Below are 19,934 nucleotides of genomic sequence, written 5' to 3'. Positions count from 1 at the left end.
TCGCGTAAGTAATTTTATAGGCTATATCAGTCGGTATATATATATAAATGTATACGATATAAAAAAAAACTACAGTTCTTTTTTTATTAATTTAATAGGATCGTCGGGGTATAGCAAAAAAAGTCGTAAGATATCCCACATTGTAGCTATAACGCGTCGATATACGTTGATCGATTATCGCCCGCAGCCAAGTTAATCCAGTTCTACAAAAGAACACTCCAGACAAAAGCGGAGAGCGATAAAAAAAAAAAGAAGTGCAATTCATAACAGAGCGGCGAGAAATATTCCTAATGCCACTGGTCGGTGCCACACCAAAACAAAATAGCTTTTTTGGATAAGTTGTTCCTCCCCATATACACATTCTTTACCGACCTGTACTCTCGCCTAACGTATTGCTATAGTGGACTTATACGATTCCAGTTTTCCTTATCCGACACTCGTAAACTACCCAACTGTTCTTTAATAAAATATGATGCCGTTACAGATCCCACACGATGGTTGGGAGGGGGAGAAATCGATTTTTCAAGTTTCCAACAAGTTAGAAAACTGCGAATTGTTCTTACTGAACTTCAAATTTGCCACTTTCTACTTCATTAAGGATATTTAAAGCTGAAGAAAAAATTATTCATCTTTCATTTTCGGCAAAGATCTAAAGAGAAAACCCGAATTTAATTACTATTTTCACTCGTCGATCGCGGAGAAACTAATTATTAACATGTTTTTCTCTAATTACATTTAGCAGGCAAGAAAACTTTCGGTTAATAGAGTTAAATACCCCATCGATGGTAGATAATGCGACTAATCCTCCTTCCTACTCGTCCATTAAATAATAATCGATGAAATGGATTATTAGCTGCAAAGGAAGGAATTAACTTTCGTTATTCTTCAGATTTGCCACGTGCCACAGTTTACTGAGGAGGAAGGAAGATAAACGCCCGAAAATGAATTAACCTGTCTAAGACGGAATAATTCTTCTCTGTAGAAGAAGAGGAAGAAAGAAAAATTGCTAATTCGTTATAAAGTTGGAGAGACGTCAAAAGTGACGGCATTTAAAGAGAAACGGGGGCAATTAGGAAAGGATTTGACAAAGAGATCTTAAAGTATCTGGAAATGAGTGGAAAATTAGAGAGAAGGCTAATCGTATAAGACCAGCGTTTCAAATTAGAACTTATATTAGAGTGTTTAATTACGGCAAAAGTCGTCGTTATAAATTTACTACCGGAATGTGTTAGTGACAACTAACATTGTAATTATCCCTCCGGTGGATAAATAGCTTTTACCGGCATCTCGCTTTGGCACCGCAGGCAAAGTTGATCTACAGGAGGATGAGGAGGAGGCTTTATCCCGCTCATTAAGAACTGCAAAAGGGTTTCTCTCGTGCCGGAAGGAAATACAAACCGGCCAACTAATTATGCGACGTCGGCCGGACATTGTCTAGGATCGGCATTCATACTTCCATCTCTCTCTCTCTCTCTACAAAAGCCACCGTCAATGGAGAGATCGTCTAGTAACTGCATTGAAACGTGGCAACTGTTCCATTGTTCGCGGGTCTTACGCGTACGCGGATAAAGCTTATCATCTCTCCCTAATCCGCGGATGCCATTCAGTCTCGCTTATTGCGGCGCGGAATTTAATTCCTTTCCTAATCCCCACACAATAAACGGAAGAAATGTTTTGCGCTTTGGAAAAATGGGCATTAAAACCGAACAGAATCGAAAACGTCGGAGGAGCGGCGCAAGTTTGCGAGAGTTGTTTTCTCTCGCCACGTCTTTGTTTCTCGGTGGACTGTCTAACTGTAAAGTATTAATATCCGAGCTGTCCGCGTGTCGTATGAAGTGAGTGACGGCACCGAAATTAATTTCCTCTAATGCCTCGGTGGCGTGGTAATATGAATTCCTTCGGTTCTCGGCGTTTTGCATGGGTGTCGCTCGTCTCTCCATCCCACGCATTAGCGGCTATTAAAGTGGTACGGGTTTGGTTCCGGGCAAATGCCGGAAATGAGGCGAGAGAGAGAAAATCTCTCTCTCGTACCGGTTAAACGGACCGAAACCCGACTCGTCACTTTGTAAATGACGCGTGAACGACTAAAGATACCGGAGTTTGTTGTCTGACGTCACCGGCGGCCTCTTTCTTTTTCGGTCGAGGCGTGCACCTGGCATCGTTCCAGAATTTAAGAATATTCTCGTACCATCGATCGCGGGGGGATGCCTAATGACGGCCAAAGGAGGAGTTTTAAACCGCACGCGCTTTCGCCTCTTCCCCGGGCCGGTTCTAATGACGGGACATGTCAGTCAATTAATCAATGAGATTAGTTCGGCGATACGTTCCGTGTTCGACTCGGATGTAAATGTTGGCACGAAGAGTTACCAAGGCAACCGTCCGAGTTTCGCTGGCAAATTGATTTAATCGTCACTCCCGAGTTACCCCGCATTATTTTCGCTATACCGTCGCCCCAAATTGCCTATTAGGTCGGTGTTTCTGACCAATTTTGTAGCCATACTCAACCGTGAAAACCGCTTCCGACATAATATTTTTCTAACTCTTTTCGAAAGGAACCCATGATGAATTATCTTCTAACCACAAAAAAACACACACCTAAATACAACACCAGTTAAAAACATTTGTATGGCTAAAAACTGTGCATGCAAACTGCCAAGACCTCAATCTGACCAAATGATAATGTCACAATCGTATATTATTGTATTAAATTATAAAAATAGACCAGTTTAATAGACCTAAATATAAAGGGGTAGACAATAGCAATAATCTAATTTTATCCCTATTTATATATCACAAAGTTTGTAATAAACCAGGAAAATTGTCATAAAATATCGAATTTATTTTATATTCTATCCGGAATTTAGCGATATTATTTCTATAAAATGATAAAGAATGCGGTTGATTGGTCACAATGCCATTCATCAAACTCCCACAAAATCTCAGAATCCGAAGCTATTCAACAACTCCTACATTTTGAAGCCTGATATAAAAAAAGAAAGAAAGAAAAAATAATGTAAACATACCACTTTTACATTTCACATGGTTTGTAGACTGTATTACATAAGCGCTCTTTGTCAATTCGTAGTCTTAATGTAAACATTTGTCTGTTGCAAGTACACTTTGGATACATTTAGATTTGTGTTACATTTCACATGTTCCAAGCATCTTATAACAAACAATATTTACATTTTATAAATTGTATATTTTCTAAATGTCATCATAACGTATGGAATGATATATGAGAGTATATATATTTTTTTTAATTAACAAATGAAGGCTTTAAATACATTATAGCATCGCTGATAAATCATTTATATTACGAACGAGTTCGAAAGGACACGATGTTTATTTTATATCACAGTCCATTATTAAAATTTGTCTTGATTTGTCTTGAGTTTATGCGAAATTCGAGTAAACAAATTGAAATTATTAATACACTTTTGGATTCGATAAATTTCTAACGACGATGGCCACGGAATTGAAAATAAAACTTTTAGTGATCTGTCAAAAAATTCTTTCCTCTAATCGAATTTTATTTTTCCGCCTTTTATATATAACAAAGGATGGCTATCGGTCAAAAAATGATTCCTCCTCATGATTTTTACATTTTTGGACTCGGAGGAAGCTTTAAAACGTCGAGAAATGCAAAAACAACTAGTTTTTTTTCTATTTGTACATATGTTAACGTGTGTGAGGGCACGATTTGAAGCTTAATAACTCTTGTGCCTTTTGTCGAAAATTTCTGAAATTTTGCAAGTAAGTTTGTGTATTAGGGGTATTGATGATATTAAATTTTTATGGTTAAAAGTCGAGGGAGTGGGAAGACAGAAAGGATTCTCCAGTCGTATCTCCAGTGAGGTCGGACTTGATAAAGATTTTACTCGTTATTAGCATTTACAATTTTTTTATACCACTCATCACTACCCTCAAAATTAAGTTTTTTTTCCATTTTATAATCATTAATAACATAGGAAATTTTATTTTAAAAAACTTTTTAACAGATGTCACCACACACAATTTTAACTTTTTGCCATAAATTTACGCAGCTTATTGCTGGATTTTTTTAATGTAAAAACTTTTATAGTTAACTTAAAATTTAATATTATTTTATTCGAATAAGCTACACATAATTAATTCAACATAACATTTGATAAGGATAAACAATCCACCTATCCGAGCAAATATTTTTAAGCGAATGAATATAAAAAAAAAACGATTAACAGTGATCATAAACATAAGTACTACTTACCTAACAACATAAACAGGAATGGGATTCACTAAAGCAAATATTCTTTAGTATACAAACAAAAAATATGCACTAGAAAACAAACAAGTTTGGAGTCTTGGTAATTCGTCACAATGCGTGTCCCGTGGTGAAAGGACCAATTATGAAGCCTTCAAAATATCTGTATTTACAAATATTTAATAACAATTGCTTTTTTAGTAAATCTGTTCCAATAAAAGAAAGACTTTTGGCAGTTTTGTATATTTGGACAAGGTAAATTTGACTTTAGTTTCTTATGGTGTTAGCGGAATGAACTCTATGAACTCCTAAACACATGGATCTCTTAATTACTAATGTATTTTCAATACAAGTACTACTTTTTATATTATTTTAATAACATTAGTATTAAGAATTCAAACTATTTTATGAGATTTTGTAAGCACAAATAATAGAAAATAATATAATTTCCTTTCTTGTATTACAGGATTATTCGTATGGATCAATCCAAACTGCAAGGATTAAGAACGTATCAGAAACTATCAGTTGTTTAAACAATATTTGGAAAATTGAGAAGAATTATTAAAATAATACTTTCATTTATTCGAATTTAAATTCACACGTAAAGTTATAATTTGTATATTAAGCGTAACATTAAATATATATATATGTTCAACTTTCGTTTCTTATTTCTCAAATATGTTACGAGAATATTCTGTTTAGTAAAATACATCTAATTTTTTCATTGAAAATACCTAAAAATTTGCATAAAATTCTGTTTAAAAAAGCAACTAGTTAAAGCAAAATAACTAAACTTTGGTTAAATTATTCCCATTTTTAGAAGGTCTACATATAGAATAGGACGAGGAAGATTAACATAACCACAACAAAGATAGATGATAAATTTAAATTATAAGAATGTAGAAAGAAGGATGGTCAAAAAGATATAATTAAAAATGTAACTAAAATTATAAAATGAAAGCTTAAAAATATTACTTTAATAAATTTCGATACTGTAAAGAATTACAAAAAAAAAAGAACATATTTAAGATACAAATCAAGAAAACTCTTTTCCTGATTTAATACTATCCGGTGGAAACCTGAAATAAAAGGGAATAATTTAGTTAAATGTTAAATAATTTAAGAAGAAAATACACGATGTAATTTTAAAAGAATAAATAAAACAATTGGAGCATTTCGAATATATCTGTATCATTGGTAATCTTTTAAACTCTCTTCACAATGAAATTTTTCAGATAATCTCACAAAGTGCAGTTTTTTATTAAGAAAATTATTAAAAAGGGATTCGGCGCTGCTAATTAACAAAAAATATATTCTAAGATTATTTTAAAGTCTTTCGTTCGTTTTTAAAAACAGTATAACATTTCTTTTTGTATTTAATTTCGACAAAAAATATATCACAATGTGTAAAATCGGTTAATATTTTAATATTATATTTTATACACAAACAATTATTTATTGTCACAAGGTAACAATGCTGGGCTGCAATTTTTAATTTATTTTATTTAAAATATATGCTCTCAACCTTAGATTAGTAGTGGCTTGCCCCTGTAAATCATACTTTTCCTTCAACAATAGTCGTGTCGGTCATCTATCTAACATATTTTAGGGAATAATTTTTGAATTGAAATAACGCAGCTTGCGGTCCGTATCGGAAGATTGTATATTATTAATCGGGGTCTCTGCAGCTAAGATTTCCATATCTGGCCTCGTCTTTCATCTATCAAACTCCGTTCTCGAAATTACGGAAAGACAGACAGTAGTAATTTATAGATCTACAATTTTTTTTTAAATTGCAGCCTAATATAAAGTTAAGAATCTAATTCTTTATGTTTTAATTTTAATGTAGAAAGTATTCTTCCTCCCTACACGAATCTATGGAAATCTACGAATACGAGATCAATCAATTAAACATCGTGTAGTAACTTATATATATTCTATTATAATCCATTTTTAGTACATTTATAATTACTATTCTGCAAAATTAATACAAAATTCATATTTATATATGCTTGCAAGAGCTCAAGAACCTGTATTGTTGCTTTAAATGTAAAACATAGTCGAAGTCCGAGGCGTACTTTTATTAGGTAGAAGGATTTTGCAACGTGTTCATTTTTCTTGAAAGACCCTCTTGAGGCAATACGTATTCATTCTACTGATTAATTAGACGCGAAAAGTAGAAATACTCGCGATAGAGATACGGATTTACGTTAATATTCATTTGAAATTAAAATTCGATTGGTCAAATTATCTCTCTTCGATCCATTACAACAAGCTGCAACTGACAGTCGAGTCTATTGTTGCTCTTTGCTTCCAACCAGTCGACGAAACGAAAGATATTTAAATTTAATAAGTCTTATTCGCTAATAGAATACAAACGAAGATTTTCTTCCAGAAAATTTATACTATGTTGTAGTATTTTAATACACTTATCAAAGGATACCGCTTATTGCTAAGTCAGTGAAGTATGCGCCATGTATAATTTATGGATATTGTATTAAGAAAATTAAGGATTCAGCACAATAATTATTCCGAAACTATTTTAAAGCTTTCTTTCTATTAATTCGATTCTTTATTCCAGTTATAATATTGCTAATTCAATACTTCATTTCATATTCAATGCTGAAAAACCTGTATGAATAGAAAAGATTAAAATGGAACTTGAAAATTAATTAGATATTTACACCATTTTCTTAATGGAGGAATTTAAAATTAAAATGTAATTTTTTATTAAAAGAAGGCTTTAAAGAAGTAGAAAATAAGTATTACCGATAAAAGAAAAATTTCATTTAAATTTCACTCATTTCATAATTAAACAAATATATAAAAATAAGTCTTGTACACGAGGATTTATAACATTGTTTAATTTCCAGTCTTCTCTTTCTGGTCGAGAAATTTCACATATTAAATTCCCTCCAATTGTCACGTTATTACTGATTATATTCGAAAACAAGACATTAACCGGGGGCATCCTTTCTCTCGGAGTTCATCAAAAGCAACTTTTCAACATTAATTTTAAAGGAATTAAATCTTGTTAATTTGACGACGTTTATCTCTATTATAACAACAATAACAAAGGAAGCTGATGAAGACCATTGATATCAAATGCCAAAAAGAAAACTGATCGCTTATCGCTTATTTTTTCATTATTATTATTATTATTATTATTAATTTAAAAATTTTTCTGTTTTCCTTGACATAAGAGGATAATTCGTAATCAGTTTATAAGAAAATAGGAAAAAAATTTCTATTCCTCGTGCGAAAAGTTTGTTATTTTTTCTATTGTATCACGTTCTATTCTGTAGAGGATATAATCCAGATGGTAAAATAAAGAGAAAAGATTGTCGGACTTATAATTATAAGCAACGAAGCTGTGACCAGTTAATGAAGTTAAGAAAACTCAACTAGCTGCGAGGAATGCAATCTTATTAACCAACTCTATGCAAATCCTGAGATTAACCGAAAGGAGTTAATAGTGGGCGTTTTAATTAAAGTGAATTAATTAATAAGCAAGTTCCTATATGAGAATTTTCAGTTCTAATTAGTAGAGAAGCAACCGAACAAAAACGTCTGTTCTATTCTCGATTCTTAGATAAAATCACTTCTTAATTGGAAGGAAATTTTACAACGTAAGCTCTCTTTAACATTAATAATCTCTTACAATATGGCTCTATACATTCTTTTTCAAAATATATCTTCACAGAAAAAACAAAAAAAAAAAAAGTAATAATAATAATAAAAATACAACGAAGCCGTAGTGGGTAATATCCTCCTATAATGTAAACACGTAACTATCTCTAGCTTGCCGGATGCTTAAATTAAATTTAGATATTATAAAATTTACAAACTCGTAGAAGCAGTTTGGAAGATAAGATTACAATTTTCTTATTTAATCGATATAAATTAGAGTAAACGAAAAAACAAAATTTATATATTTTTGATGTGAAAGACCATTAAAGACCGTACGTATAAGAGTAAGGGTACAACAGTTTACATTTTAAATATCAGAGTTAACAATGTATCGACAGAAGCTGCATTCAATCAGTTATACGTGTCTGAACATCAAAGACAGAAGCAACATAAAGAAGCTCGCTAACGAGATAGAATCGCCCTTCATATTGACACGAGAGCAATGCTCCCGCACTTCTGCTTTTGTCAACGTGAAAGAGTTCTTGCCGAACATTTTTTCTTGTTTGTTCTCTTTTATTTTATTAATATAGCCTACAACCGATAAAAATTTCTTACGCCCAGAGATTTCAAAAACAAATTTAAACAAAAAATTTCGTACTTATTTTAAAACGNTATCCGAACAACCCCAGTCCCCAATTGATTCGAATAAACGACGCTCTACTGTATTTTTAATGATAATTAAGAAAAAAAAATTGCTCGTCGAGTTGAGTGTAAAATGATAAAAGATTATAAGAAATTCGTTTATCCTAATTTTGAGAGAAAATTCCAATTTTACGATAGAAAAAATAATTAATTAATTATACATAATACGACGTGACAAAATCATTAGCGTTATTTCGAAGTTTTTAATACAAAAGATAATTCGCTTAAACGATAATTGTCAATTAAATTAAAGGAAAATCTATATATATCATCCGTCGATTGTAAAATGCGGGTCCGAGATTCGTTTTTATTTATCTATATAATTGATATAGAGTTAAATTGAAGTTTAAAATAAAAATCACCGATCAGAAAATTCTGTATTTGTATTTTGGCAAAAACCATAGATCCCACCTTGGATAGTAAATAGAGTCGATTGTTTGCCAAAGTGGAAAAAAAAGCGGAGAATCGATATTAGGATAAGAAAAAGTCACATTGTTGCAACGATCTTTCTTTAACTTTAACGCCAGTTAAATATAAAATTCAGCTACAAACAAATCCTTTTGAAAATATTTACAGTATTTTGAATTATTCAGAGTTTTGCAAAATAATGTTTGAAGTTAAAGAGAAGGAAAAAGAAAATTGTGAGAAGGTAAAAGACAAAAATTAGAAGGTAATGAGTATTTGAAGGAGTCGACTAAACATTAGTCCGCAAATAATTTTCGAGGTAAGAAACAAAATTTTTGTTTCTTACCTCGAAAATGTTGAGAGTTTAAGAAACAAAATTTTTGTTTCTTAAACTCTCAACATTAGAGGCAATTCTCGATGTTAAAGAAGTTTTAAAAAACAAACAAATGTTTTGTTTCTTAAAGTTCTTTAAGTATTTTCTAAGTAGTGTAAAAATAAAAGACATTAGTCGGATTTTGCGTACTCGAGAAGACGAAGAAAAGAGAGGATTTTTAGTCATTAGTTTTTAATAAATGTATCGTTTTCTGATTAAATGAAAATAAGTTCTAACTAAAATCTTTGTTTAAAACATTGTGACGGCAGAGTAAATACGGATAATTCGAAAATTTTACATTCAATCATTTGTATAAAGAAGACTGGAAGACAATAAATCTGATTAAGTACGAATAGAAAACGAAAAAGTTCTTTTTGCAAAGAGTCGACTTTGGTAAATGGAAAAATAATAAGAAAATCTACAATTTATTCTTTTAAAAATCTTGTCTATTAAAGACAACGATCGATTATTTTATCAGAAATCGGCTCTTTATTTATTAATATAACGAACTTCATTATTGCTTTTCTCTCGAAACGTAATTGTCTAAAGATTAATAATGCTTAATTTAATTATCACTCGGTCCGTTTGTTATTTTTCTCGCTTTCAAACTTTACTTCAACAATATCATTTATTTTTCATTAGACGTGTGGGTTTTATAACCGCAACAGTTCGAATTTTCTATATTATTCAATCGAGAAATGAAAATTTGCCAGTGATCCGATATAATTAATTGATTTTTCACCTTTTAACCTGCTTAATATTAAACATTAAAGTCAACGAGATTCAAGTTTTCCTCTTTAAAACGAGCCTACAGTTTTATAAGGATTAAACTTTGAAGAAAAAAATAAATAAAAATTAAGATTAAAAGTGTTACATTTTGGTCAAAATACTTTTAAAAAGTACATAATATACATAATTTTACCTTTATAAAATGCCTTCCTGCCTTTTTATCGTGAAGAGGACAAAATTAATAAAAATGATGAGGGCAAGATGGAGAAAAGAAGAATTAATAGGAATTAAATATTAAAAAAGAATAAGATAGAAATATTTTCGAGTTGATTTTATGAATTTTTAATGAATATTCTCTTTAATTACTTATCGAATTTTCACTCTGGTAAGTATTCAATTAATCCAAGCGACAAACAATGGGATGCAAAATTGAAATCGACTCAAAGAAAGAAAAAAAAAATGCATTATTTATTTGCCAGATTACGAACGAATTTATGACGATATTTTTTTAAGAGAAAAATTCAGAAAATTAGATTAATTAATAAATAAATTAAATTTTCCTTTTATTGCGAAATAACAATTTTCCAAATCGCTTAATTTAAGTGAAGGATTAATTACTGGACGGCAGAGGCAGTTCTCGAAAGAGAAATTCGATCCTAATTCGGAGAAAATGGGAGAGATCGCGTGTTCTTCATTTGCTTTATTGCTCCAAAAGAGAAGAGGAAAAAGAAGAAAGAGATTGAAGATAATGAGAGGATAACAGCATTTTATATTATAGAAGTTCTAAACATAAAGTAATTGCTAGCTTTTGTTCCGATGAAGAGAGCAAAAGTCAATTTCCCAACTTTCTTATAATGAGAATAGTTTAAATGACTATTTTAATTGCAGAAAAATGCCATTTAAATTTGCTTAATTTGAGAAAAAGAAAAAGATTCCGTAATTACCTCCGTTTCTCGAGTCTAATATCAATCGAATAACTTATTAATTAATATAAGACTCGGTGCAACAACTCGCACATATTTCTGTCGTCAAGAGAACCGTATTAAGGGTAGAAAAGGAAAAAAAGAAAATATCCGGTCGGTACCCTAGACAACCCGCTAATGAGATCATAGACCGAATATCGACATCTAGATTCCACCTACCTAATTTTGTCTACAGTCGACACAATTGTTCCCGAAATGACTAGAACAAAAGGAAACAATCGATACGGATATCATGCAATAAATATTAGGTCGAAGATTGGTGTCATGACAAGATAAGAATTGTTGTAATGCCAACTTTGCTCGTTCTTCCTATTCGTTATGACGATAATCCCAAAAGAAAATATGCAGTTTGTATATGATACACATAAACATATATGAGAGATTTTTACTCCTACCCTCCAGTGGTCATCGGATATTTTTCAAATATCGATTTCTTCGACTACTCCCGTGTTGTCAAACTATTCTTAGATGCTACAAGAAAACGCATTTTTGGACTAATATAAGTAATTCAGATTTATTGATAAGAAACAACAAAAAAAATATAAAGTAAAAATCTCGTCCTAATTTTCGGTACGTGCCTTATCTATATTCTATCTTAATCGAAACACTTCGTTGTTCCTCTTCCTCCGAATACATTCTTTGGCCTCGAACTAAAATTCCTAGCAGATAATAAAAAATACAACATTTATTCTCGCGAAGAAACGAGAACTTTCACCATCAGCATATATCCTAACCCCTACTAAAACTCGGGAAATGTGTTCTTATATCAGGGCGATATGGCCAACCAAACATCATTCTAGAAAAATCTATATAAAGAATTTGCGAATTGCAAAATGGAAAATGCAATAAGAGAGAAGATATTTTAGAGATTTTCGAATATCAATTGTGTGTAATCGAATATTTAAACCCCCGTCATTATTTTTAAATAAATAATAATAAAAATTAACGCTTACTAATATTAGAAATGGCGTTACTCTTTTCGTACGATTGAATTTTTCATATCTCATTTAATTACAGTTCTTTCTTTTACAAAAGATGTAAAAGTCCTCAACAAAAATGCAATATCTAATCTTTCTCTTTATTATAGTCTCTGGAAATAGAATTCTCTTTCTATCTCTTTTGTCCTTTTATATTTAATTCTTTGAGAGATTTTTCCCTCTTTATAATAAAAACCATCCTTTAATAAATATGCTCGAGCATGGCTGTTATTTTCTACAATTAATTTTAATATTTATTTATTCATTTTTCTAAATTGTAATATATTAAATTTAGTTTTATAAATTATATACTGAATAGATTAATTATAAAAATTTTAATTAATTTTAAACAAATTAAATTTGCAAGAATTAAAAATCCGTAAAGAATTTCAACAACTTTTGTTGAAGAGTTGAGGACCTGAAGCAAATCTAGAAAACTCAACAATAGCAGTTATAAAGGAAACGAGAATTTTCTTTTGTGTTTTAGATCTTCATCGAAGTAGTAATCTGAGTTGTTTTTTTCTAATAAAAATTCCTCTAGAAGAAAATAGTCTCAACAGAGTTAACAAGTAAGGACAAAACTCTACTTCTTATCCGTAATCAGAAGTAAATATTTTTGGCAGTAACAAATCCCAAAAACTCTGAACACGTACAATTTAAACTCATTCTCATAACAAGCAAAGAAAAGCTTATTCTACCATATTTCTTTTTTTAGAAAGTTTAATGCACCGGGATATACGAAAATGTGGACAAAGCAGATGCTCTCCGTGATTACAGGTGCGCCATATAACAACTCTTTGTGTGTAAAAGTTACTAATCACCTCGACCAAAGATTTCTATGGAGCCTTCAAAGTCTAGGGAAAAAAACTCTCTCTCTCTCGGTCTATCTCATTTTATTTAAGAAAAGAAATACTACTGATGAAGAAAGAAGAAGAATATAATTATCCCGAGTACGGCAGTAGGAGCCGTGCGTTGCAGACTTCTAACAGAAGCACCCAAGGGTGTAAAAACGAGCGAGAAGGAATACCACCTGCAGCCAACTGCGATAAACCTTTTTATTAACCCCGATTTCTTCTTAGCATTCTCGTATTATCTGGCCAGATCCGATCTTTACATGTTCTCCAGTCATAACAGTATCCGACGATACAGAAGTCGTACAAGTCGTGAATGTTTTTAATGCGTCCCAAGTGATACGAAAGTTGTTCATTCATTCCTATAAAACGGTCAAAGGGACGGTCATCTTCTTCGCTATAAAACTACAAATGAATTAACTTTCAAAATTTCTTTTTATGGAATTTTTTTCTGGAAAGTTGCAAAATTTCTTTTTAAGGAAAAAATATTCAAAAAAGAAAGACTCAATCGAATCGAACGACAAATTGAAAAAAAAAGAAAAAAAACGAAGCGAGGATGCTAAAAAAATTTCACACGGATAGCGGAATTTTCAGATTGATAAATGAAGACGAAGGATTGGTTAAAAAACTCTTATTGTTGCGGGATAGAAAGAGAGCGATCGACAACGATTCTTGTACTTTCTTGTTTAGATGTTAGCAAGAAAAAATAAAAATAAAAAAGTAACAAAACTTCCGTCCTTGTAAGGTGAAAGAATTGTTGAAGTTACGAAGTGATTTTCTTTGTATTCTTGTTGACAGAAATGTCTGCAGATTGTCTTCCGGTGATAGTCTATCTTCCAACTCCTACTTGTATTACAAAACAGCCAAAATTGTATCCAATCGATGATATCTCTTACTGTAGTCAGATAGAAATTGTTTTTTTCGTCTTTTTGTTTTCCAAAACAAAGTTCGAAAAGTTCTCCACTGCGAAGTACAGTACGGTGTCGTAAAGTGTTACCATACACGAAACGGGAATACAAAACGAACGATTTGTTTTGCCACGAGTAAAAGTAAGTTAAATACATTACGTTATTTTAACTGTAGTAAAAATATAAATATTTACCTGGCGGCCGAAGAACTGTCTGGAGGTCGGTCTTTCGATTCCTGAACATTATGCGAATTCTGGAAGAAAAGTATTAAATAAATCAGTCGTCGCGTAAGTAATTTTATAGGCTATATCAGTCGGTATATATATATAAATGTATACGATATAAAAAAAAACTACAGTTCTTTTTTTATTAATTTAATAGGATCGTCGGGGTATAGCAAAAAAAGTCGTAAGATATCCCACATTGTAGCTATAACGCGTCGATATACGTTGATCGATTATCGCCCGCAGCCAAGTTAATCCAGTTCTACAAAAGAACACTCCAGACAAAAGCGGAGAGCGATAAAAAAAAAAAAGAAGTGCAATTCATAACAGAGCGGCGAGAAATATTCCTAATGCCACTGGTCGGTGCCACACCAAAACAAAATAGCTTTTTTGGATAAGTTGTTCCTCCCCATATACACATTCTTTACCGACCTGTACTCTCGCCTAACGTATTGCTATAGTGGACTTATACGATTCCAGTTTTCCTTATCCGACACTCGTAAACTACCCAACTGTTCTTTAATAAAATATGATGCCGTTACAGATCCCACACGATGGTTGGGAGGGGGAGAAATCGATTTTTCAAGTTTCCAACAAGTTAGAAAACTGCGAATTGTTCTTACTGAACTTCAAATTTGCCACTTTCTACTTCATTAAGGATATTTAAAGCTGAAGAAAAAATTATTCATCTTTCATTTTCGGCAAAGATCTAAAGAGAAAACCCGAATTTAATTACTATTTTCACTCGTCGATCGCGGAGAAACTAATTATTAACATGTTTTTCTCTAATTACATTTAGCAGGCAAGAAAACTTTCGGTTAATAGAGTTAAATACCCCATCGATGGTAGATAATGCGACTAATCCTCCTTCCTACTCGTCCATTAAATAATAATCGATGAAATGGATTATTAGCTGCAAAGGAAGGAATTAACTTTCGTTATTCTTCAGATTTGCCACGTGCCACAGTTTACTGAGGAGGAAGGAAGATAAACGCCCGAAAATGAATTAACCTGTCTAAGACGGAATAATTCTTCTCTGTAGAAGAAGAGGAAGAAAGAAAAATTGCTAATTCGTTATAAAGTTGGAGAGACGTCAAAAGTGACGGCATTTAAAGAGAAACGGGGGCAATTAGGAAAGGATTTGACAAAGAGATCTTAAAGTATCTGGAAATGAGTGGAAAATTAGAGAGAAGGCTAATCGTATAAGACCAGCGTTTCAAATTAGAACTTATATTAGAGTGTTTAATTACGGCAAAAGTCGTCGTTATAAATTTACTACCGGAATGTGTTAGTGACAACTAACATTGTAATTATCCCTCCGGTGGATAAATAGCTTTTACCGGCATCTCGCTTTGGCACCGCAGGCAAAGTTGATCTACAGGAGGATGAGGAGGAGGCTTTATCCCGCTCATTAAGAACTGCAAAAGGGTTTCTCTCGTGCCGGAAGGAAATACAAACCGGCCAACTAATTATGCGACGTCGGCCGGACATTGTCTAGGATCGGCATTCATACTTCCATCTCTCTCTCTCTCTACAAAAGCCACCGTCAATGGAGAGATCGTCTAGTAACTGCATTGAAACGTGGCAACTGTTCCATTGTTCGCGGGTCTTACGCGTACGCGGATAAAGCTTATCATCTCTCCCTAATCCGCGGATGCCATTCAGTCTCGCTTATTGCGGCGCGGAATTTAATTCCTTTCCTAATCCCCACACAATAAACGGAAGAAATGTTTTGCGCTTTGGAAAAATGGGCATTAAAACCGAACAGAATCGAAAACGTCGGAGGAGCGGCGCAAGTTTGCGAGAGTTGTTTTCTCTCGCCACGTCTTTGTTTCTCGGTGGACTGTCTAACTGTAAAGTATTAATATCCGAGCTGTCCGCGTGTCGTATGAAGTGAGTGACGGCACCGAAATTAATTTCCTCTAATGCCTCGGTGGCGTGGTAATATGAATTCCTTCGGTTCTCGGCGTTTTGCATGGGTGTCGCTCGTCTCTCCATCCCACGCATTAGCGGCTATTAAAGTGGTACGGGTTTGGTTCCGGGCAAATGCCGGAAATGAGGCGAGAGAGAGAAAATCTCTCTCTCGTACCGGTTAAACGGACCGAAACCCGACTCGTCACTTTGTAAATGACGCGTGAACGACTAAAGATACCGGAGTTTGTTGTCTGACGTCACCGGCGGCCTCTTTCTTTTTCGGTCGAGGCGTGCACCTGGCATCGTTCCAGAATTTAAGAATATTCTCGTACCATCGATCGCGGGGGGATGCCTAATGACGGCCAAAGGAGGAGTTTTAAACCGCACGCGCTTTCGCCTCTTCCCCGGGCCGGTTCTAATGACGGGACATGTCAGTCAATTAATCAATGAGATTAGTTCGGCGATACGTTCCGTGTTCGACTCGGATGTAAATGTTGGCACGAAGAGTTACCAAGGCAACCGTCCGAGTTTCGCTGGCAAATTGATTTAATCGTCACTCCCGAGTTACCCCGCATTATTTTCGCTATACCGTCGCCCCAAATTGCCTATTAGGTCGGTGTTTCTGACCAATTTTGTAGCCATACTCAACCGTGAAAACCGCTTCCGACATAATATTTTTCTAACTCTTTTCGAAAGGAACCCATGATGAATTATCTTCTAACCACAAAAAAACACACACCTAAATACAACACCAGTTAAAAACATTTGTATGGCTAAAAACTGTGCATGCAAACTGCCAAGACCTCAATCTGACCAAATGATAATGTCACAATCGTATATTATTGTATTAAATTATAAAAATAGACCAGTTTAATAGACCTAAATATAAAGGGGTAGACAATAGCAATAATCTAATTTTATCCCTATTTATATATCACAAAGTTTGTAATAAACCAGGAAAATTGTCATAAAATATCGAATTTATTTTATATTCTATCCGGAATTTAGCGATATTATTTCTATAAAATGATAAAGAATGCGGTTGATTGGTCACAATGCCATTCATCAAACTCCCACAAAATCTCAGAATCCGAAGCTATTCAACAACTCCTACATTTTGAAGCCTGATATAAAAAAAGAAAGAAAGAAAAAATAATGTAAACATACCACTTTTACATTTCACATGGTTTGTAGACTGTATTACATAAGCGCTCTTTGTCAATTCGTAGTCTTAATGTAAACATTTGTCTGTTGCAAGTACACTTTGGATACATTTAGATTTGTGTTACATTTCACATGTTCCAAGCATCTTATAACAAACAATATTTACATTTTATAAATTGTATATTTTCTAAATGTCATCATAACGTATGGAATGATATATGAGAGTATATATATTTTTTTTAATTAACAAATGAAGGCTTTAAATACATTATAGCATCGCTGATAAATCATTTATATTACGAACGAGTTCGAAAGGACACGATGTTTATTTTATATCACAGTCCATTATTAAAATTTGTCTTGATTTGTCTTGAGTTTATGCGAAATTCGAGTAAACAAATTGAAATTATTAATACACTTTTGGATTCGATAAATTTCTAACGACGATGGCCACGGAATTGAAAATAAAACTTTTAGTGATCTGTCAAAAAATTCTTTCCTCTAATCGAATTTTATTTTTCCGCCTTTTATATATAACAAAGGATGGCTATCGGTCAAAAAATGATTCCTCCTCATGATTTTTACATTTTTGGACTCGGAGGAAGCTTTAAAACGTCGAGAAATGCAAAAACAACTAGTTTTTTTTCTATTTGTACATATGTTAACGTGTGTGAGGGCACGATTTGAAGCTTAATAACTCTTGTGCCTTTTGTCGAAAATTTCTGAAATTTTGCAAGTAAGTTTGTGTATTAGGGGTATTGATGATATTAAATTTTTATGGTTAAAAGTCGAGGGAGTGGGAAGACAGAAAGGATTCTCCAGTCGTATCTCCAGTGAGGTCGGACTTGATAAAGATTTTACTCGTTATTAGCATTTACAATTTTTTTATACCACTCATCACTACCCTCAAAATTAAGTTTTTTTTTCCATTTTATAATCATTAATAACATAGGAAATTTTATTTTAAAAAAACTTTTTAACAGATGTCACCACACACAATTTTAACTTTTTGCCATAAATTTACGCAGCTTATTGCTGGATTTTTTTAATGTAAAAACTTTTATAGTTAACTTAAAATTTAATATTATTTTATTCGAATAAGCTACACATAATTAATTCAACATAACATTTGATAAGGATAAACAATCCACCTATCCGAGCAAATATTTTTAAGCGAATGAATATAAAAAAAAAACGATTAACAGTGATCATAAACATAAGTACTACTTACCTAACAACATAAACAGGAATGGGATTCACTAAAGCAAATATTCTTTAGTATACAAACAAAAAATATGCACTAGAAAACAAACAAGTTTGGAGTCTTGGTAATTCGTCACAATGCGTGTCCCGTGGTGAAAGGACCAATTATGAAGCCTTCAAAATATCTGTATTTACAAATATTTAATAACAATTGTTTTTTTAGTAAATCTGTTCCAATAAAAGAAAGACTTTTGGCAGTTTTGTATATTTGGACAAGGTAAATTTGACTTTAGTTTCTTATGGTGTTAGCGGAATGAACTCTATGAACTCCTAAACACATGGATCTCTTAATTACTAATGTATTTTCAATACAAGTACTACTTTTTATATTATTTTAATAACATTAGTATTAAGAATTCAAACTATTTTATGAGATTTTGTAAGCACAAATAATAGAAAATAATATAATTTCCTTTCTTGTATTACAGGATTATTCGTATGGATCAATCCAAACTGCAAGGATTAAGAACGTATCAGAAACTATCAGTTGTTTAAACAATATTTGGAAAATTGCGAAGAATTATTAAAATAATACTTTCATTTATTCGAATTTAAATTCACACGTAAAGTTATAATTTGTATATTAAGCGTAACATTAAATATATATATATGTTCAACTTTCGTTTCTTATTTCTCAAATATGTTACGAGAATATTCTGTTTAGTAAAATACATCTAATTTTTTCATTGAAAATACCTAAAAATTTGCATAAAATTCTGTTTAAAAAAGCAACTAGTTAAAGCAAAATAACTAAACTTTGGTTAAATTATTCCCATTTTTAGAAGGTCTACATATAGAATAGGACGAGGAAGATTAACATAACCACAACAAAGATAGATGATAAATTTAAATTATAAGAATGTAGAAAGAAGGATGGTCAAAAAGATATAATTAAAAATGTAACTAAAATTATAAAATGAAAGCTTAAAAATATTACTTTAATAAATTTCGATACTGTAAAGAATTACAAAAAAAAAAGAACATATTTAAGATACAAATCAAGAAAACTCTTTTCCTGATTTAATACTATCCGGTGGAAACCTGAAATAAAAGGGAATAATTTAGTTAAATGTTAAATAATTTAAGAAGAAAATACACGATGTAATTTTAAAAGAATAAATAAAACAATTGGAGCATTTCGAATATATCTGTATCATTGGTAATCTTTTAAACTCTCTTCACAATGAAATTTTTCAGATAATCTCACAAAGTGCAGTTTTTTATTAAGAAAATTATTAAAAAGGGATTCGGCGCTGCTAATTAACAAAAAATATATTAGGGCCATCTGTTGTGTTTTCGACATTAAACAGGATGCACGACTTTATAGTTGTAAGGGACGATTATATCTATGAAGGAAATTTGAATGAGTAGATGGAAGGTAAATGAAGAGTGTGCTAAGTGTTTATGACCACCCGTACGGAACTGACAAAGGATGTCTGCATATGTCACAACCTTTACTCGGGTTTAACTAAGTGCATACGACATTTACTCGTTCTCAGCATCTAGAATAACCACGGACGGAAATTAATTTCTTAATTTAATGACGGGTAAGACTATAGAAATCGGAT

General features: G+C 32.2%; 2 protein-coding genes across 2 annotated transcripts in view; one reads left to right on the top strand and one right to left on the bottom strand.

Annotated features, from left to right (window-relative positions):
* Positions 1 to 5,316, top strand: part of LOC111613633 (deoxycytidylate deaminase-like) — a 94,477-nt gene extending 89,161 nt beyond the window's left edge. Inside the window, exon 7 of the mRNA XM_023354989.1 lies at positions 4,710 to 5,316. The gene's annotated coding sequence lies outside the window, so the exon portion shown is untranslated. The remainder of the gene's footprint in view (positions 1 to 4,709) is intronic.
* The window catches only part of LOC111614164 (protein Shroom1-like), a 58,032-nt gene that overhangs the window by 19,664 nt on the left and 18,434 nt on the right, over positions 1 to 19,934 (bottom strand). The window contains exon 3 of the mRNA XM_023355546.1: positions 13,996 to 14,054. Coding sequence (XP_023211314.1) covers positions 13,996 to 14,054 — 59 coding nt within the window. The remainder of the gene's footprint in view (positions 1 to 13,995; positions 14,055 to 19,934) is intronic.

This window comes from Centruroides sculpturatus, unplaced genomic scaffold (assembly GCF_000671375.1).
Source record: "Centruroides sculpturatus isolate CEXI.00-Female unplaced genomic scaffold, Cexi_2.0 scaffold2, whole genome shotgun sequence".
NCBI lineage: Eukaryota > Metazoa > Arthropoda > Arachnida > Scorpiones > Buthidae > Centruroides > Centruroides sculpturatus.
Note: the sequence above shows the minus strand (reverse complement) of the source record. Positions and strands in the feature narration are given on the sequence as shown.